At 35.4% G+C, this 22,203-nt stretch overlaps 2 protein-coding genes across 2 annotated transcripts in view; both read right to left on the bottom strand.

The window, feature by feature from the left end:
* The window catches only part of LOC144450678 (titin-like), a 450,019-nt gene extending 446,511 nt beyond the window's left edge, over window positions 1–3,508 (bottom strand). The window contains exon 1 of the mRNA XM_078141331.1: window positions 3,263–3,508. Within this exon, the coding sequence (XP_077997457.1) occupies window positions 3,263–3,376 (114 nt within the window). The 5' untranslated portion in view covers window positions 3,377–3,508. The remainder of the gene's footprint in view (window positions 1–3,262) is intronic.
* A 9,270-nt stretch (window positions 3,509–12,778) lies between these two features.
* LOC144450553 (SEC14 domain and spectrin repeat-containing protein 1-B-like) overlaps window positions 12,779–22,203 on the bottom strand; it is a 35,715-nt gene continuing 26,290 nt past the window's right edge. Inside the window, exons 7-16 of the mRNA XM_078141197.1 lie at window positions 20,834–21,011; window positions 20,207–20,430; window positions 19,309–19,431; window positions 18,563–18,754; window positions 17,193–17,307; window positions 16,167–16,408; window positions 15,728–15,850; window positions 14,874–15,065; window positions 14,105–14,298; window positions 12,779–13,376 (exon numbers count right to left, since the gene is read on the bottom strand). Of these exons, the coding sequence (XP_077997323.1) occupies window positions 12,779–13,376; window positions 14,105–14,298; window positions 14,874–15,065; window positions 15,728–15,850; window positions 16,167–16,408; window positions 17,193–17,307; window positions 18,563–18,754; window positions 19,309–19,431; window positions 20,207–20,430; window positions 20,834–21,011 (2,181 nt within the window). The remainder of the gene's footprint in view (window positions 13,377–14,104; window positions 14,299–14,873; window positions 15,066–15,727; window positions 15,851–16,166; window positions 16,409–17,192; window positions 17,308–18,562; window positions 18,755–19,308; window positions 19,432–20,206; window positions 20,431–20,833; window positions 21,012–22,203) is intronic.

Raw genomic sequence — 22,203 nt, 5'->3', positions numbered from 1 at the left:
TGGAATTTAAATTAATGACCTAGTAACAAAGGTCATGATTGGGTAATTGCTTTACGGACATACAACAAAGATTTGCCATGTCATTATATAGGAATTACAGCAGCTATTCAGTTTGACCTTTGACATTCCCATCACACCTATGTGAAAAAACTAGCCAGGGTTATCCTTTGGGATTTTGATGGTCTAGCCCTATTATTTTGCTTTGTCCTGATTCTTGTATTACTAAATACCCAGGTGTATTGGGTTTCCTGACATCTTTTTGAGAGAAGGCCAAATATTGACAAGTTACTTACAATTGTACCACTTGTTCTGTACACACATTAGAGGTTGATGTAAGAGATATATAGGCATACCAAAGTATCCACAACACAATGGAATTATATATAACTCTGTCAGAAACTAGTCTTGCTTGCACACTAAAGAAAGTTAGGACTCAATCCTGACATTGCCCATCTCTCAATAATGTGAAGAAAGGTCAGAATTCAGTCTGGACTTACTCCATTAGCAAGTGAGACTAGTTTGGACCTAGCTAGGAATTCACAAATTTCAGGTTAAGGTTGGCATACGAGATAGTGTTTAGGCATACCAAAGTATCCACAACATACTGAAATAATAACTGCTCAGAAACTAGTCCTGCTTGCAGACTGAGTAATTCAAGACTCTATTCTGACATTGCCTCTCTATTCTCCATCACGTGAAGAACGACCAGAATTTAAGTGTAGTTATGACTTATTGCATCTGCAAGCAGGACTAGTTTGGAACTAGCTAGGAATTCACATATTACAGGTTAAGGTTGGTCTAAGAGATAGTGCTGGCATACCGAAGTATCCACAACATACTGAAATTATAGCCATTTACTACTAGCTAAATTCATATATTATAGTTCAGATGCAGAGATAGTATGATTCAAAGAGATAATGAGAATGGTTGGAGACGTCTATTATGTGAAGTTGGCCAACAAGATAAAGTTGTCCTAAAATAACAGATCTAATCCTATTAAACTCTGGATATGTGAGATCTGTGAAATTTGCAGGTTTAATAGTTAGCTTAATCTAGAACTGTATGTGTGGGCTTGTCTACGATCTCTCTGTTGGAGAGTAGTTCTACAGTAGGATAAACTATGCTTGCCTGAAATCCCTACTGCCCTGCTCTACAATGTAGAAAACAAGGACTGGGCCAAACAAGTCTAGAATATGAGCTCTCCTATTCTATACAGATGAACATATACTAAAGCTACAAACTACCTTGTTCACTTGACACTAGACTATATTGCCAGAAAAGACAACTTTTTCAATAAAATCTTGGTCTTTTTATTGATATTAGCATATACTAGAAATGGTTATATGATAATATACTTTTTCAAAAGTTGCTCATGAATCATAAAATATACATACTACCAGGATATAAAAATATCAAGATATGAAAATGTTACAGTTTCAGTTTGAAACAAAATATTGAATGTCCTATGAACTTTAACCCTGACATGTTATCAGAAACTAGAAACCCTGGTTGGATAACAAAGCTATGACTAACCAGTAAGTCATCTTTCTGTATTTTAACAGACGGCCGAATTCTTCATGAATAATTTTAACGTTAACTGATAAATAATTGAGGAAATTTAAGACTAATAAATATTATGAAAGACTTTGTTGATTTAGGAGCAAGTCAGAAACTTTAGTTCTCAGTAATTTAGTTATTTATATCAATCCTAATTATTTTTTAGTCTTTTTCCAAAAAATTTCTTAAAAGTTCGACAAATAAATGAGCAAGTTGTATTCAAATAAGTGAGGAAATTAAAAACTAACATATATTTTGCAAGATTTTGTTAATTTAGAAGCAAATCAGACACTTTCACTCTCAACAAAGCGGCTATTTATATCACCCTAATTATTTATTCACTTTCCGATCTTTTTTCTACAAACGTTCTTAAAATTTTGACAAGAAGTATTCCATGTCGGCATTCAAATAACAGGAAATTTAAAATTAATATATAATTTGCAAGACAGTGATTTGAAAGCAAGTCAGACACTTTCACTCCCAGTAATGTAGCTATTTATATCATCCCTAATTACTTATCCACTTTTCAATTCTTTGTCTACAAAAGCTCTTAAAAGTTAACAGAGAAATGCTGAAGCAAGTCAGACACTTTCATTCTCAGTAATGTAGCTATTTGTATATCATACCTAAAAATCTGTCTACTGTTAAGTGTTATAGTATTTTTCTATAAACGTTCTTTAAAATTTTGACAAAGTAATGATAACATCCCTAGTTCTCTTCTTGATTTTGAATATTTTTTAATTTCATATTATTATAAACATATTTGAAGAACTTAACATTCTTGTACAATATGGCAAGATTTTGTTAATTTAAAAGCCAGACAGATACTTTGTCTTCAGTGGTGTTGCTATATTCCCTATCTCTTTTATGCCGATATATTTCTATAAGTTCTTTTCTTCTATAGATCTAAAAATGTCAAAAAAATTTCCAGTCGCATTTGTTGATATTAAAAAGTACTTGGTAAAACTTTATTAATTTGGAAGTCAGACAAAGACTTCGGCTTCAATGGTGTTGCTAAATATATCATCCCTAACACACTTCTTCATTGAAAAATTTTCTGTAGCAATAATTCTTAAAATCTTTTTTTTAAATTTTATATAATTTATAGATATATTTGAAGAAATTAAAAATTCATTTATACGTAAGTAGGTAAGCCTTTATTAAATTAGATGCCGGACAGACTTTTCATCTCCCGTAAAATTGCTAAAATTATCACCCCATATACCAGCACAATTCTACAAGTTCTTTTTAGTAATCAATCTTTAAATCTTTTCACATCATTATACACATATTTAAAGAAATTGCAATTGTTTTAAACTTTAGCAAGCCTTTCTTAAATTGGATGCCAGACAGAGACGTTCATCTCCTGTGATATTGCTAAAATTATCATCCCTACATGGTTAAGGAATGCAGCCAGTGACGCACTGCAGGCAGTTATACAGTAAGGTATCTTGACCCTAACTCTAATAGCCAACTTCCATGTGTAAACTTTGCAGGGCTTTCCTACTTCAATCACTGTCCAAACAAACCCCTTTGATGCTATAAGATTAAACTTTATCAGCACTTATTAATTCCTGTAAAACACACAAGAGACATCAATATGAATGCATACAGACTGCAAAGTCTCCTTGTCAGAGTCAACATACCAATGTACATGCCTAAGATAGCTCTATTCTGTTGTATTCAACAGAAGGCCATAACTTACTCTTAGTATGGCTAAAACAATCTTTGCTTCTCCAGCCTGTATCGCAATGGTCGAGATTGTTGTCACAGGTAGTGGCACTTGAGTTTCTTGAATTTGGTCTTGTCGTTCGGCCATTGCCGTTTCTTTTTTCTTCTTCTTCGTAAATATAAAACAATCGTTTTATCCCTTCAGAACGGTGATCTAACACAAACAAAATGCTACTTGCAGGGTTGAGGTAATGGTGCCATACCACGCTCACACTAACACAGCCTACACCGCACTGAAGAAAACTACTCCAACACTTTATCTATATAGTCACTGGGGGCCCCAATTACACAAACCCACATAAGTTAATATTCAACAGCATCTCCCATATAAGGCAGTCTCACAACCATATAAGGTAACCTTGCAACCAAATAAGGTAACCCTATAACCTTATATGTTTATGTTTTCTGATCATCAAGTCTGTCATCTGCTAAGTTTATATCTAAATTATAATCATGTAATACACACCTCACTGCTCACGCAGTATTATAAAAACCACACTGAAGTCATTTTAAAATCAGAACAAGGCTGAGGGTAGTTTTGTTTCGAAACAAACAAAAAACCTACAACTGTGGACACTGTAGTGTAAAACTATATAAGTAAAAGGACTTTATAACACAGAGACCCAACAAATCAAAAGATCAGCCCAAATCTCAATGTCTATATACAATGATTTAATACTGCGCCATTGACGTACAACTTCTCAACAAAAAAAAAACACAAAGTAAATAGTAGACAGATTTCATCCAAGTCATGAATATACAATGCATAGTGTCAATTTACTCAAGTGGTAAATACATGTAAAGTTTAAAAGTCAATTGATGTGAACTGACTAGCTTGACTTGACCAAGGTCGGTCTGAAGGATCAACCCAGTCAACTGAAACCATCATAAACTCAGAGACTATAAACTCTACGATCTACTCAAGCATTTTTCTTCTTTACACAGAGTTGTAATCACAACATGTCAGAAAATTTAGAAGAAAGTCACATACATGTCTCAACATATTTCAAAATTTCTAATAGAAAAATACATCAATTTCTTTTTGTTCAGCTTCCAATTTCAGTACCACAAATGCACAATTTATTCTTAAAATTTCAACATATTTAGGAATAAGCAACAACTTTTGACAAAGATTACCATATGGAAAACTGTACAAAACTTCACTTTTTTCTAGGCCTCCAAAATTTCAAAACCAAAAGTAGACACCTTATTCTGAAACTTTCACAAGCAACACATTTTTATGAGGTATATGAACTTAATTTTTTTCTCAGCTTCCCCCACAAAATTTACATCAAAAGCCAAACTATTCTCAAACTTTCACATATCACAGAACAAGCAACAAATTTGTTTTTCTGTTTGTCCGAGTGAAAGAAAATATCAAATGAGGCCAGGGCAGTTCCCAAAAAGAAAAACCTCAGCTCCCAAAATATCAATATCAAAAGTACATACAGTATTCTGACTCTTACATATACATTTCACAAGACACAATTTTTTATTCTGTGTGGCTGAGTCAGTCGTAAGAAATTAACATGAGGCCAGGGCAGAGTTTCATAAGTTTCACAAGGACAGTGACCAGCTTGAACTGGAAAGTATTACATGGTGTAAAAATATGACGATTTAGTAACACAAGATGGTGCAGCCATTACCACATAGCCTTCATCAACCAAGTGAGTATCATCTTATCTGAATTTGTGGTGTCAGCTAATAGTTGTCTATAAACGGAATCTCTGGTATGCACTGTCCAGCTGCAAATAGCATGCAGACACATCATGCTATCTATATTATATATATAGAATCTGATATATTTTGTCAGTTCAGGGCATTAGCAACTGACAACTAAATTATATGATCAGATATTTTTGTTTTTGTGCAATAATTTTGAACTTATAAATTTATTTAGGTTTGAGTTTGAGTATTATATTATCCTTGTATTAATCATATTATTTTAATCCTTGTTTTATCATACAATGTGAATATTTTTGTATAGCTAATGTACTCCTGTTAGTTATGTACGACAACTGACAACAACATTTTTCAACAATTTTTGTAATTTTTCTGGAATATATTAATTTATGTTGGTTGGAATCAAAGGATTAAGGTCTATTTTTATAATCATATCACCCCTTTTTTAAATATATCTATTGTTCTTTAGACCTAATAAAAAAAATTGTGTGGTTCCAATTGCGCTCAATTTTAGAATAGGTGGGGTAGGTAGATTTTTATTTTATTTTACTACATTTTTTTTCTCCATGCATGAGTGTCTAGTTCAGGTAGTTATGTTTTCCATTGTGGTCTCTGTGTTATTGGTTTCTTCCTATCAGATGTACAGCCATTACATGTACAGATTGGAAGAACAGTTTTATATAGACTTTTTAAGTTGATGTCAGTTTCAACACCCACTATTTCTGGCGAGACTTCACAATTTTCGCTATTTTATTATTTTTTACTCAAATATGTAGAAAAAAGTTTAGGGTCAGCAGTGAAAAACTAGATGGGGTCAGGTAACTGGAACAAAGCAATTTTTTTTAAACCTTATTGGAAAACCAGCCTTATAAAAAACAATTGCTAGTTTCTCATAGCACTTCACAAACCACACATGAGTACAGATTTGAAACTTCAAACAAAGTCTTATACCGGTAATAGTTTTTTTAAAATCAAATCAAAGACAAGTTTTGATATTAAAAGGAAGTTGAACATATCAACCTTTTTATAAATTAAAGAGATTGGACAGTCTCTATATTTAATTGTATCATTTCATGTGAAATATAGGAAACTTGTAAAAGGAAATTGAACACTATAATTCAACAGCAATTTGGATGTTTTAAAGGACACCAATAAATGCACTAAATAATTAATATATTTTACACAGTTTTAACTGAAATTTAAGCAAGGCACACGCATATACCAACCCCACCCCACCCCACCCCACCCATGTTCTTGATTAACAAACATCAACCATACATCTATATCAAAAAGTGGCCATATGGATGAGCATTAGGTATTTACTTTGGATTTTTTATTTATAAAACAATTTTTTCATAACTTCCTTCCTACTTGAAAAATCAATGTGAAACAACATAGACCAAGACTGTGTTTGTAACTCAATACCTTGCAAAAAGCTAAAAATGTTTTAAATGTTTTGTTATTGCACGTACTACAATAACAAACATTTCATACATCTATTCAAGTTTTGTAATATTGAGTTACAAACAAGGACTTTGCATATGTTGTATTACATTGGTTTTTCAAGTAGGAAGTTATGAAAAAAAATTTTTATACATAAAAAATAAAAATAAAATACACAATCCTCGTCCATATGGCCACTTTAAGTCACTGAACACACCACTTTTCAGTATGTGTACATTCATTTTATTCTAATGCTCAAGTGAATACTCCCACTATGGATGTCCCAGGGTCCCAAATTACTGTACTCAACTGCATTTCAACCCATCATCTTTGTATCCATGCATACAAGGATGTTTACCTTGTATCACAGACATAGTAATAATCAATGTCTGTGCTTACATACAGATTTAATGGTGTACACGCGCACGCAGCATGCACGCACACACAGATAGCCATACTCACACACAATGTGCACACATAATAATTAATGTGGACAGATACATTTGTGTATACACACACACGTGCACATACGTAGACAGACACATACATACACATATATACATGTGCAGAAAATATAAGAATAAAATCAAGAACATGGGTGGGGTGGGATGGGATGGGGTGGGGTGGGGTGTGTATATGTGTGTGCCTTGCACAAATTTCAGTTAAAATATATTAGTTATATAGTGCATTTATCGGTGTCCTTAAAAACATCCAAATTGCTGTTGAATTATAGAGTTCTATTTCAACACACACACACACAAACACACACACACACACACACACACACACACACACACACACGCACACACACGCACACACACACACACACACACACACACACACACACACACACACACACCTGCACATACATAGACATTCACATACACACATATATAATTATATATATGTGTGTATGTGTGCACAGATGCACACACATACTTTTCATTTCTACATTCTTTCTTTCTTGCTTACTTTAAATGATGACAGAAAATAAACACTTATCCACATAAATAAGCACACACTACACATCTGAATAGTTCAGGAAATAGAACAGTTTGGATTGCACATTTGTACAGTTCAATCAAATGAAACAAATTTGAAAATTATCTACTAGGTGAATGTTGAAAATATGACCTTGGTAATTCTAAAACTTTCTAAGACTGAGTGGTCTTACTAAACATAACAATAAAATACTTGTTCTAATCCTTTTGCATTCTAATAGTACTACTGGAATACAATCTGATTAAAATGTAATGTAGGAATCAACTCAATATCATATTTAATTTACTTTCATTTTTTCAGGGGTGATAGTTTCGCATTCTAAATACAATTGGTACACAATTTGATCAATAGCTGATGTAATAATCAGTACAATTACATACTATTATTTTCTATTCGAGTATTTTTGGGGGGGTTGCTTAGTTTTTGAGTTTTTTTGTTTTGTTTTGCCTGGGGGTGGGGGTGGGGGGTTAAATCTTTCCCATTCTAGAAACCGTTGATAAACAATCTGATTAAAACCTGATGTACGAATCAGCGTAATTTCATTTATTCAATTTGTTTTTTCTATTCATTTTTTTTCCAAGTGAGGGAAGGTTTTTTTAATTCTCTCCCATTCAAACATTAATGTTGATAAACAATTTAATTAAAAATCTAGTGTAAGAATGGCTCAAATTCATGTATTTCTCTTTTTGGGGTGGGAGAAGGGGTGTTATTTCTTTTTTCATTTTCCGTAAAGTATTTTTCTTTCCGTAACTGGATTTTCTCATACACAGTTCCCTCTTATGTACAGTAAAGGTGGGAATTTTCAACAAAGATAACATTTCACTAAAATGAAGCAACAAATACTGACTAAATTCATAACATCTTCTGAATGTACCAACACACAATGCAGTAATTCATAAAATTAGTCTTTGGGAACCAGTTGAAGACTGTAAAATGGTAAAGTTGATAGTTGCAAAAATATCTACATTTAATTAAATATTTTTGCTAATGTGTAAAAATAAAGCATCATCATAGACTTAGCCTCTTTACGGAAGCACTTAACAGACGCCCCCGTACAAATGTTATTGCATCAGCAGAAAAATGTGGTCTGGCTTGTAAGAATGAAATAATGGTATCATCGAGTTAATCAACTTAATGTCATCCAATCTGAACTCCAGTTTCCTCCTGCTTTGACTCTAGGGCATGTGGGTGTTGCACAAGTGCCATTTGTATTTCAATTACCAAATTTTGTTTGGATAATAAAATATATATTATTTTTATTATCATAAGCTGGTAATCTGTTTGACTAATGGAAATCAATAGAAAATTGTAAGTGAAATAATTCACATAGCTACTCTGACAAAGGTAAAGTGTTAAAATGAAAACTATCAGTAGTCCAGGACCCATAGACACACACCTGCTAAACAACACATCTACATGTAGACTACCAGATTTACAAGATGGTCGTCTTTCAGACCAACGGAAATCAATAGAAAACTGTAGCTGAAACAGTTCCCTTGGCTAAATTAGTAAATCTGAGTACCAAGGGTAGAAATAAATTTAAACCCAGACAGGGCAGTTGTCGAGGACACAGCCTACTACACATTGTATCTAGACTACCAAATATAAAGTTGATAGTCTATTAGCCCAATCAAAAGAAAACTGTAGCTGAAACAGCTCACTTGGCTAAATCTGTCTACCAAGGGAAGAAGATAAATTCAAACCCAAGGCTTGAAATTAGCAGTAGTCCGAGACACATAGACTACTAAACATTGTATCTAGACTACCAAATTAGCAGTAGTCCAGGACATATAGACTACCAAACATTGCATCTAGACTACCAAATTAGCAGTAGTCCAGGACATATAGACTACCAAACATTGTATCTAGACTACCAAATTAGCAGTAGTCCAGGACATATAGACTACCAAATTAGCAGTAGTACAGGACATATAGACTACTACACATTGTATATAGACTACCAAATTAGCAGTAGTCCACGGCACAGACTACTAAACATTGTATCTAAACTACCAAATTAGCAGTAGTCCAGGACACAGACTACTAAATAGTGTATCTAGACTACCAAATTAGCAGTAGTGCAGGACACATAGACTACCAAACATTGTATCTAGACTACCAAATTAGCAGTAGTCCAAGGCACAGACTACTAAACACTGTATCTAGACTACCAAATTAGCAGTAGTCCGGGACATATAGACTACTAAACATTGTATCTAGACTAACAAATTAGCAGTAGTCCAAGGCACAGACTACTAAACACTGTATCTAGACTACCAAATTAGCAGTAGTCCGGGGCACATAGACCACCAAACATTGTATCTCGACTACCAAATTAGCAGTAGTCCGGAGCACATAGACTACCAAACATTGTATCTAGACTACCAAATTAGCAGTAGTCCAGGACACATAGACTACTAAACATTGTATCTAGACTACCAAATTAGCAGTAGTCCACGGCACAGACTACTAAACATTGTATCTAAACTATCAAATTAGCAGTAGTCTAGAACACAGACTACTAAATAGTGTATCTAGACTACCAAATTAGCAGTAGTGCAGGACACATTGACTACTATTAAAACATTGTATCTAGACTACCAAATTAGCAGTAGTCCAAGACACATACACTACTAAACATTGTATCTAAACTACCAAATTAGCAGTAGTCCAGGACACAGACTACTAAACATTGTATCTAGACTACCAAATTAGCAGTAGTCCTGGACACAGACTACTAAATAGTATATCTAGACTACCAAATTTGTACGGTGGTAGTCTGTTTTATAGACCAATTCAAATTGATAGAAATTTGCAGCTGAGACAGTTCACTTGTCTAAATCTGATTACCCAGTATCGACGTTAGTAGAATCCTACATTGGACTCTTCCTAGCATAGGCAATCTTGCCAACATACCAACACAACACAGCCAAGCCCAGACATCATTATGACTAATCAATATGTACAGTTAAACATATTTGTAGACCACACCATCCTGACCAGTACGTATTTCATTCCCCAAGTCACTACTGACTAATCCGTGTATACATGTACGTAGCAAGCTTAGCAGACTCAACCTGGCCTGGGAATACTCGGCTTTGGCTACATAGTTGACATATTGCCAAACTTTGTGGCGAAACTAGAAATCAAGATATTAAATCTGTATGTGTGTAGATATATGTTATCGGTGTGATATTAATACCATGATAATAATGTATGATTTAAGATTGACCAAGATACGAGTTGTCCCCATAGTTTTATTAGCTGAAAGGTGTCAGCAACAGTTGCACTGAATACTGTGGACTGACTGGATGAGTTATTTACAAGTAGTTTTGACTTTCCTTATGCACTGTCCACAAAATTAAAGTGTGCCTGGCACAGCCTAAATTACAATTTTACAGTCCCTAATTATTATGGTAATACTAGTATCTGTAAGGTATCCAAACAACTGTTTTTGACATCTAAACTGCAATGATAATGTCTCTCGTGACAGTGAAAGTCAGACAACTTGACTATAGTAGATGTGCTTGACACGTTGATGTTCCAATTCAAACACTCTCAATTACCTACAAAATAACTTGCATCTACTATCTAAAAAATATACAATGCTGTCTTGGACAATGAAAGTGGATAGGGTTTTATAGCAGTGACTTTTACCCTACTCTGTCTGTTAAGGGTGTTAAGGGCAACATCTTTTCTTTCATTTGTTTCTGAGGTACGACATACAAATGATAAAGTTGGTGAGTACGTTTTGTTAATTATTGACTAAATTCTGCCTCATCAGCAGAGGGTTTATTTATATCTATGATGTACCACAGACACTACTGTGCATGCACAAGACAAGCATGCACTTTTCCTGGTACACGAGTTGAGTATGGTTTAGTCATGATAACTGAGTTTTGCACTAGCACATCAGGTACTATAGGAAAGGTTTAACATGCTTCACAAATGAACCAAAAACAAAGCGAATCATTGATAATTTAGATAGATTTTTGTAAGATTCTTCAATGCTAATTTACAGTCTTTAAATTTCCTAATTTTATGTAGAATTGTATTTTTATTTTTGTGGGTGTAGCTCTTCTTTTTTATAACTTTTTCCTCGTCTCCTGTCATTGTGTCTTTCAGAAATTGCTCTTTTTAATATTGAAAAAAAAGTGTGATTATACAGTACAAAATGAAGAAATTGTCCATATACATTCCACTTTCTGGATTAAATACAGTTGAGTTGTAATTATAGTAATAAGTGTGTTTCTTGACCGCTTGGTACTTCTGAGCCCGTCTTGATTCAGTGAAAATCACATTCCAAAACAGCTAATTTTCATAACAATAACCTATTGTAGTACACCCCTAACAATGCTGACGAGATGTCAGAGAAAATTTGAGATTCACTTCCAAGAATTTATCTGACTCTGTGAGTAGAAATTTTCATTACTAAGCTAATTTTCAGTTCATTATATGTTGGCATGGCAGTATTTCTGATATCTATGAAACATCATCTGTAGTAGTCTACTCCAGCGTACTGAGTAACTCAACCATCACTTGGTATTTGCAGAGCTCAAATATGATATCCACGCATAGCATTATAGAAATGCTTAGATGACATTATAAAATACTGCAATGTAAAAGAACACACCTACTATACCACCAACGCAGCTAACAATGCCAGAAGATAACTTTAATGAGATCCATGGCATTTAACATTATACTATAACAATTTTAATATAGTTTTTATATAACTTAGAAATGTTTACATCCAAATTTCAATCATAATAACTCAGTTTGTGCCAGCTGAACTTGTAATTCTACTTTTTACTCAAATTTCACATCAGATGAAACATATAAAGTCAAAAAAAGAAGTTGAGAGCAAAAAAGCGAGAATTTCTTAGTAAAATATTTGAATTCCTTGGTGAAAGACTTGAATAATTTGATGTTTGATTTCCTAGAAGTTAAATTCATTTCTCCACATTCTTAATGAAGTTTTACTTCTACTTTCACTTTAGCAAAAGTAATGAAATGAAATTGAAAGAGAAAATTCCCTAACTAGTAAAATAGAATTTTGACTATTTGGTTCTTGATTTCTATAAATATATACATTTTCAAATGTTTTATAATCAAGATTTAATTCTAGTTCTAATTCTTTATATGTTAAAACAGGCTAATAAACAGGATTCTTCTCGGTCTCTAGTTTATGTTCGAAGGTGTTTTAATGGATTTTAAATACTTCAATAATTTCTGGGTTTTTACATAGTTTTAATTTTTTTAATTTTTTGTATTACTGTATTTTATCTGTGTTTTTGTATGATATGGGATTGTTGATCATCATGTCACGTGTATGCTGCAAGAATAATAATATAAAAAATTGTTAAAGTTTACTCACCTCTTCCATCCCCTGTTTTAGTCTTTTCAGCAATTCTGGATCCAATGGTTCACCCCTAACTCCTGCATCATCCCTCTCAGTTCCAACACCTGATCCCAAGGGTGCAACTCTTTCCATGTAAACTTCTCTGCCTGGTAATTCCGGATCTGAGTACACTTCTCCTTCCGAAGAAAATCCTTCCATATGTTTTGGCACCTCTCTTCTGGGTAGGACTCCCCTTTCTGCTGGCAACTCCATTCCGGGTGGCATTCCCATTTCTGTAGGTACTTCCTTTCTAGTGACTATCTCCTCCTGCATTGGAGTTCCTCTGCCAGCTATTCCGACAACTCCAGGTGTATCTTCTTGGACATCTCCAGTACCTTTCCCAGTATACCTTATCTCAATAACTTCCTTCTTGTACTCGACCTCTCTGACTCTGCGTCCTGGAGAAGCAGTTCTGCTTCTAGGCTGGGGTTCTTTTCCATGATTCCAGACATCCTCCAATTCATTCTTCTTAGATTCTAGTCGGTGGATAAGTCTACGTATAATTCGGGCAGTAGCTTTGTACTCTTCTGGCGTTTCAACACCTGGACCAAGAGGTACCCTTGCAAAAATGAAAATACCAACAAATATTTATAAAATAAAAACATACTTTCATATTCTGATTACCATCATTTTGTTCAAAACCGGGTTTTTCTATCCTCAATTACACAACATCTAGGTATTACTCTGGTAGATAGACACAATTAAAACTACTGTCACAACATGTCGATACAACAGTGATAAGACATTGACTGGATGTTGGTTTAATTATGGTCTCAGTAGGGAGGTGTCTCTGTAAACTGTTTATTTAGAGTTCCATAAACTTGCATTGCTGTTTTGGGACTTCCAATGTTTACACTATCTTGATCACAGGGTGAATAGAATCACACAACAGAGGAACCACTATCACCCATTTCTGTAATCTACCACATTGAAGAACAATAGATTTAGTGTGCGCCTATCTCAGTAAACCGACAGCTGGATTACCAGTGTCGTATTAAAATTTGCCAAATAAACATGATGTTCCCTAAAACACCTCTAAGATATACATTAAATTCCTATTTCACCATCAATTGGTCTTGCAAGATTGATTTCTCTTGGTCTAACAGACTACTACCTTATAAATTAGGTAATCTAGATATGGTGTTTAGTAGTATTTGTGTCCTAGACTATTGCTAATTTAAAGACCTAAACATAAATATTCAAGTCTGCACTGGGGTAATATCAGAACAAGCACTCCCCAGAGAAGTTCTGATAGTCTAGCGCCCTCAATGTCCATAATGATTTTACCTTTCTGTAGCAATAACTGGTAACGACAGTCTCTCTAGCAATGCTCTGCCCATAGCAACTGTATCCACATAATGCTTCATTAGTTGTTCTTTCTCTTGTGTGAAGGGTTGAAGAATTTCCTTTCGTTTATCTTCATGACTATCTCTGAGGTGTGGCCATATTGTCCACATGAAATCATCTAGTCTGTCTATGAGCTGTGAATATCAATAAACATACATTAAAGTCCCCAAAGCTGTGGCTACAACAATGTGACTAAAATCCGATGTAGTGTACATGTTGCGATTTCTTTTTGGTTATTACGTTTACTGTCCTTTGTTCTTTTGTGAGCACTCGTTACATACTTCTGACACAATACCATAGGCTTTCCCAAACCCAATCTCATACTCATGAGTAGCCAACCAGAATCTATCTTACACTATAACACTCAGTTTTCAAAACTGAAAAAATAGAAGCACCAAAAAATAACAATAATATCATCGTCTATGCCCGTGCTCATGCTCATGCTCTTTTTGAAGAGCGCTCTGAAGTACTGTACCCGTACCTTTCATTGCATTACATGTTTCATTGTTTGAGTGAATTCTGGTTGAGTGTATGACTGCTGTGCTTCTAAATTGTCAAATCAGTCAACTGATCAATCGAATGCTAAATGACTATGATTTAAAACAAATGCATTACAGAATAAAATGCCCACAAATTGGGGCAAAAATGGTTAAAACTTTACCCAAATAAAACAGGGTAAAAAACAACGGCAAAATTCTTGTGAACTTACTGTTTCAGTATTTCTATGAAATGTATAGGATACAGACAGTCTGGATGATCTTTCACCAATTGCATGTGAGAACTGTCTCCAAGCTCTGGCAAGTTTTTGTGCTCTTTCATGGTTTTGTGTTAGATCAAAATGAAGTGATCTTCTTAGTACCAGTGCTGCTTGTAATAGCTGTTTACCATATTCATAGGTACCCTACACAAATACAGTTACAATTCTTTGATTAATATGATGGGGACAAATCATGGAGATACTGAACACAACTTTTGAGTTAATCTCTGATGTGTTTTTATGCTGTAGACAGCAAGATACATCACGTCATTCTGCCCTCACCAGCATCCTCTCTCTGCATAAAGGGATCGACTAATGAGCGAGGGCACACTGTCACTGTGTACCTTACAGACTTTCTATTCCACAGATCAAAATGAAGAGATTTTCTCAACACCAGTGATGATTTGGTGGAGTCACCTTAGTTTGTTTTCTCACCTTGGCAGTGTTTTCAAATTTGAGAGTTCTCTCTACAGATGTTCAGATTCCATTGCAGTATTTCAATTATCTGTATGTGTTCACTGGTGGTGGGGAAGGGGTGTTATGATGGAAGTAAAGGGGTTCAAGCAGGTACGGTTTATTACTTTTGCAGTGTTTTCAAATTTCATCTCTTCAGATGTTCAACTCCTATTGTGGTATGTCCAATATCTGTATGTGTTCAGTAGTAGTAGGGAAGGTGTGTTATGATGGAAGTAAGTTAGAGGTGGTGGTGGTGGTGGTGGTGGTGGTGGTGGTGGTGGTGGTGGTGGTGGTGGTGGTGGTGGTGGTGGTGGTGGGGGGGGGGGGTTCAAGCAGGTTTGTTTCCTTACCTTGGCAGTGTTTTCAAATTTGAGATGTTCTCTCTTCAGATGTTCAGCTTCCATTGCAGTATGTCCAATGTCTATATGTGTTTTCACCATGACATCACATAGCTCTAATAACCATATTATGGCCTTTGAGAGAACAAAATGATGTTACTGGCATTGCATAGACAATGTAATAATGATATGAAAATCATTTACATATTATTTTACAAAAAAATAATATGTAAAATGATATTATACCTGCAAAAGTTTACTTTAAGAAAAATGCAAAAACAATGTCAATTTTGAAAGTTTTTGACTAATATTTTGTGCATCACAGAATATATTGTCATATATGCACACTGTTGTGTTGTGAACGACTAAGGAATGACTCCTGTATTTTCTGTTTGGACATGTACGATTTGGTTTACATATTGTATAAACATTTATTAATATTATCACTAACCTGGTCAGCATCCCTTTCACAAGTCCTTAACTGTAAGATTTGTTGTAATTTGAGTTTACGGACTTCAGCCATCTCGTCACAGGTTAATTTCCTTCCCTGTAACTCATCCAATATTCTCTGTACATGGTCTTTGTGAGAGGTGTAATCAGGTGTGATGTCTTTACCAAATGCATTTTTCACTGTCTCAGACATCATATCAAGCAACGCATGACCTTCTCGAATGGCCTGTTCTACTATCAATGCTAAGGAAAATAAGAATATCTGGTTATCCTTCAAGTAAGGTGTGATATTGACTGCAAAGATACATTGTTATTAAGCTGCCATCAGGCTTCTCTTTCTTGAAGTGGTATCTGATAATGTGGCATAACAAGTCATATCGTAAAGACTATGAACTACTTCATATGGTTTGTTCTACTATCATTGCTAAGGAAAATAAGAAAATCTGTTTATCTTGCTAGCAAAGTGTGATCTAGACCATAAAATATACATTGTGTCATTCAGCCGCAACGGGGCATCTCTTTCTTGAAGTGGTACCTGATACGATGTCGTATCTTAAAGACTAGGTGTGACCTTCTACCTAGGTGTGACCTTTTTGGATGGTCTGTTCTACAATCATTGCTTAGGAAAGTAAGAAAGTCTGGTTATCCTACATCTACTTTCTTCATACATATTTGTTTTTTGTACTTGATAACAAGTGCAAACATATATGCCATATTCTGGTTATCAGAAAAACAAAAAACTGTAAGGTTTGGCCACTAGGTGCACTGTTCATAGGTAGCTTTTTGGAAAAAGTTGTAATTTTTCAGACAAATGCCACTCTCGGAAATAGACATATAATTTCATATACTTTGGGTTCTAGAGAACAGATTGATTTCACAGAATTGCCAAGAAACACCAAATTGAAACTCTGTTTCACCTCATTTAGCCTCATGTAGGGCGCCCTCTATTGACACTTATTTACTCATCTGTTAAAACTACATGTTGGGGTTTTGTTGGATGTAAATAAAACAGTAAAGTTGTACTTACAAAACGTACTCCATTTTTCATGTAACTTTCTGAGTGCTTTCTGTGCACTCTCTACATCATCAGCTACTATGTCACTTTGTAACAGGCCTAAGAAATCTTCTAAATTAGATAAAACCTATAATCAAAAATAGAAACAGTATTCTCAGTGTAATTTCCCATAAGAGGGCTCTGAGATTGGTACTACTCCGGTAATCAAGGCTTCGGTTTACGAAGACAGACACAAACTGAAAGTATTGTTGTATGATGTGGTAGATTACACAGGTGGGTGATAGTGGTGTCTCTGTCATGTGAATCTCATCACCCTGTAATCAAAACACTACTCTGGCAATTGAGGTCTCAGTTTACTAAGACAGACACAAACTAAAGCTATTGTTCAATGTGGTAGACTACACAAGAAGGTGACAGTGGTATCTCTGCTGTGTGAATATGATCACCCTGTGATTGAGATAGCATAAACATTGGAAGTCCCAAAACAGTACATTGCAAGTTTATAAAGCTAGCTTTCAAGATAGTGTAAACATTAGAAGTCCCAAAACAGTACACTGCAAGTTTTTGGAACTAGTTTACAGAGAGACACCTCCCTACTGAGACTACAATTAAACCAACACCCATTATGTATCACAACACTGCAACAATAGTTTTAGTTTGTATTTATCTAAGTAAACTGAAGCCTGGATTACCAGAGTAATATGTTTCTCCCAGAGAGTTTATAGGATACATGTATCATATCATTTCAACAAAACAATAGAAATAAATCAACATAAACAAAATAGTCTATTCACATGAAATTAGTCAATGTGCTATGAAATAATCCTGGGAGTACACCTGGTAACATCTCTTGACGTTACCAGCTAAAGATCACGAAAAGAGAATCTGAATATGATGGTTGTTTTGATTCCATTTTCCGTAAAATGAAGTGGTTTGGAGTCTGATTTCATTAGAGGACTTGGTGAAATTGTTACTTTGTACAGGGACATTGCTGAAATTGTAAACTAACTCACAATCATATTATGGCAATATGTTGTTTTCACTACATTGGGTTGAGACAACAGGGTACAGCAGATTTGAGACATACTGCTATAGGTAAAAGACAATGAATTATCATTTCTTCTTGGGTACAACAAAAAAGGTACCATTGTTTGCATTTGAAAATATATTAAATGAATGTGTTCATTCAATCATCCTGTGTGTCTAATGCTGAAACTCCACGGCATTCTCTTCTAGTGGCCCAAATAGCCCTACATTACTACACCACTAGAGGGCGCTCTTTTGGTTGAAAGGGTATCAGTACAAATACAGCACTGACTACTATTACACAGCTTAATAGAACACTCTTGTTCTGACAAGGACTATTACATAATCATACTTACATCTTGCACAAGTCGGTGGAATCGTACTGAGGTAATAAGTAAATTTCGTCTTCTTTCAAGTCTTGAGGCGTAACTTCGGCAAACAGTATCCATGTAGTCTCGCTGGGAATGAATGTCACTGGCCGACGGATGATTCTCTTTGATCAAAGTACTAGCTACATGTCGTAATTCGGCATACATACCATACGTATCCTATTAAAATGGTGTAGAGATAGTCAAGTCAGTATGTGATAACCAGTTTTTCAAATCAAACGAATTGTACAGCACCAAACTCGGGAAACAGATTTTTACAGGCTACACTTTAGCTTTTCCCTGTTTTCCGGCCATAGAACTCTCAATTGTATTCTATACAGATGTGTTGTACAATTTCTCTAGTTTGTCAATTTCTGTATATGTATGGCATACTGTGACAAATTCTTTCTATGGCAAATAAACAATAAAATAAACAATATATAACATAAAGGAATAACAATTCATTCTCCCACACTTGCTCTTGTTCTGAGTGTTCTCAATACTTCTTCAGGCCAACTGATCGCCTAGCAACTCAAACAACAGCAAGTCCATCTCTATAAAATCTTTGTACATAAGGTCAGTGACCATGGTACATGGTATCGAATGAAATTTTGCATTTTGCATTTTATTTTTATTTTTATCATTACAACCAACTAGCCAAAAGTCTTAAAAATTGGAATCTTACAATTTATATAACTAACTTGTGAAGAGTGTTAGTGAAACTCATAACTTACTGTACACTTGAGTTCCAGTTTCTCATGTTCCCGTCTGAGTTTATCGGCTTCATTATATGAAGTACCAATATCGTGTTGAGATGCTAAAAGTTTCTCTCCTGGACCTAAAATCCAGTCTACAACCTGTAGGAAAGACATACAATGTTTTGATGATCTTTGTCTGTGAAAAATACACAGCTAGCTATAGTCCACAATCTGATATATGCTGTCAGTCCATTCGAATTTGTGATACCCACCCCCCCCCCCCCCACACACACACACACACACACAATTTCAAAATATAAAGATTTAAACTCTGCATGAAAGCTTTATCTTGAATTGTCAGATTTTTTTGAACTTCTTTTAGACCACCAAATTTAGACTGGTGACTTTTATTTTCCCTCAGGGGAATATTCTCCCTAAGGGAAACACCACTCCAGGAAATATTCACAACATTTTCAATGAAGGTAATAGGTTTGTAATAGGGTCATGAATATTCATTGTTCAACCATTGCATGAACATTTCTGCCGACTCCCATGATGCAATGTGGCCCACAATAAAGATCCTCAAATGAGGGACAACTTCAACTTGATGTATCTCCGAAATCACATGAAATGCAAGTAATGTAAAACCACGACATGACCCTCTGAGAGCCAAAGTTCAAACCCAAACTTTATTTTCTGGAGTGGTGTTCCTCTTTAGGTTTTTAGTCTATAACCTGTATATATATAAGGGACAGACAACTTTGTGTGTTTATGTCTAAAGTGGTGGGTTGAGAGTCAATATCAAACTTGTATGGTAATTCCTCCCAGAGTTTATCAAGTTGTCACTCAAAAGACTGAACACTTGATGCTGAAACCACAGACTGTGGCAAACTGTCCAAATATTAACACTTCTGTGTACAGAGACAATACTCACCCTTTTTATGCCACTTCTTAGATCACCTAACTTCACATGTTGTACCAGTTCTCTGTCAAGTTCATCTAAATACTGTTCTAGTTTCATTTGTTTGGCTTGTAACTGGTCCAGCAATCTCTTGGCATGATTTCTCATGATAATTTGGTCCTCTGTTTGGTAAAATTCTGTTCCTTGAGAGAAGCCTGATTCTTTGTCTTGCTGAAGCTGCCGTAAAAGTTTTTGACCTGTGAAACCACAAGTATTAAATCAATATAATGAAATAGTACTGATTATATATTGTTAGCACAATATTACAGAGTCACACCTTATGAAAATTCTCATTACCTAAAATCGAATTTTACCATTTAGGCAAGTTATAGTAACAACAATAGTTTGATTCCTTGGTTTACATCATGCCTTCCACTACAAGTGATACACATGCAATACTATAGGCACAAAGGCCAAGAAGTCAACTTTCTTGTTCTATAAAATGCTATTACAGGTACAGAGAATTTCTTGGTCAACATTATGACTTATTACTCTCCACATGCTACATATGCATTACTGTGAGTTTGGTCGTCACAACTTTCACTTTAAATCTCTCATGTTGCCATGGTAATTCTTATTTGACAAAGTGTTTCTCCTTACCTGACATAATAAGTGAGTTTGGTTGAGTCACAACTTTGTCTTTAAGTCTCTGATGTTGCCATAGTAATTCTTCTGGTTTGATAGGTTCTTCATCCTGTAACTGACTGATAAGTTCTGTTTCTGCTTGATCAAGTCTTTTCAACATGGCCACTGTCTCCTTGACGAATTTTTCATAATCCTGTGGAAATCGGAATTCAAATATAAGTTGATAAGAACACTTTTATTTTATTGTTATTCCAAACTTTATGTCACTTTTGTGGAAAAATACACACACTGGCAAAATTAATGAAGATAAATACGAAAAAAGAAAATTTAGAATTTCACGGACAATAAAAGAATTGGATACTTTGATGAAGGGAGAGAAACCTAGGATTTATACCTATTGTGAGATACATCATACCGTTCGGCCCTAGTCTTCCTTTCCTTTGCTACAGAGGGTAGGCCGATGTGTGAGGGCGCCCTAACATGGCATATCTTACAAACTACCCACCATTGCCAATCATGAGATACATCATATCGTTCAGCCCTAGTCTTCCTTTCCTTTGCTACAGAGGGTAGGCCGATGTGTGAGGGCGCCCTAACATGGCATATCTTACAAACTACCCACCATTGCCAATCATGAGATACATCATATCGTTCAGCCCTAGTCTTCCTTTCCTTTGCTACAGAGGGTAGGCCGATGTGTGAGGGCGCCCTAACATGGCATATCTTACAAACTACCCACCATTGCCAATCATGAGATACATCATATCGTTCAGCCCTAGTCTTCCTTTCCTTTGCTACAGAGGGTAGGCTGATGTGTGAGGGCGCCCTAACATGGCATATCTTACAAACTACCCACCATTGCCAATCATGAGATACATCATATCGTTCAGCCCTAGTCTTCCTTTCCTTTGCTACAGAGGGTAGGCCGATGTGTGAGGGCGCCCTAACATGGCATATCTTACAAACTACCCACCATTGCCAATCATGAGATACATCATATCATTCGGCCCTAGTCTTCCTTTCCTTTGCTACAGAGGGTAGGCCGATGTGTGAGGGCGCCCTAACATGGGATATCTTACAAACTACCAACCATTGCCAATTGTGAGATACATCATACCGTTCGGCCCTAGTCTTCCTTTCCTTTCCTACAGAGGGTAGGCCGATGTGTGAGGGCGCCCTAACATGGCATATCTTACAAACTCCCCACCATTGCCAATCGTGAGATACATCATATCGTTCGGCCCTAGTCTTCCTTTCCTTTCCTAGAGAGGGTAGGCCGATGTGTGAGGGCGCCCTAACATGGCACATCTTACAAACTACCCACCATTGCCATTTGTGAGATACATCATATCGTTCGGCCCTCCAACAACATCCCTATCTTTAAA

This window comes from Glandiceps talaboti, chromosome 20 (assembly GCF_964340395.1).
Source record: "Glandiceps talaboti chromosome 20, keGlaTala1.1, whole genome shotgun sequence".
Lineage (NCBI taxonomy): Eukaryota > Metazoa > Hemichordata > Enteropneusta > Spengelidae > Glandiceps > Glandiceps talaboti.
Note: the sequence above shows the minus strand (reverse complement) of the source record. Positions and strands in the feature narration are given on the sequence as shown.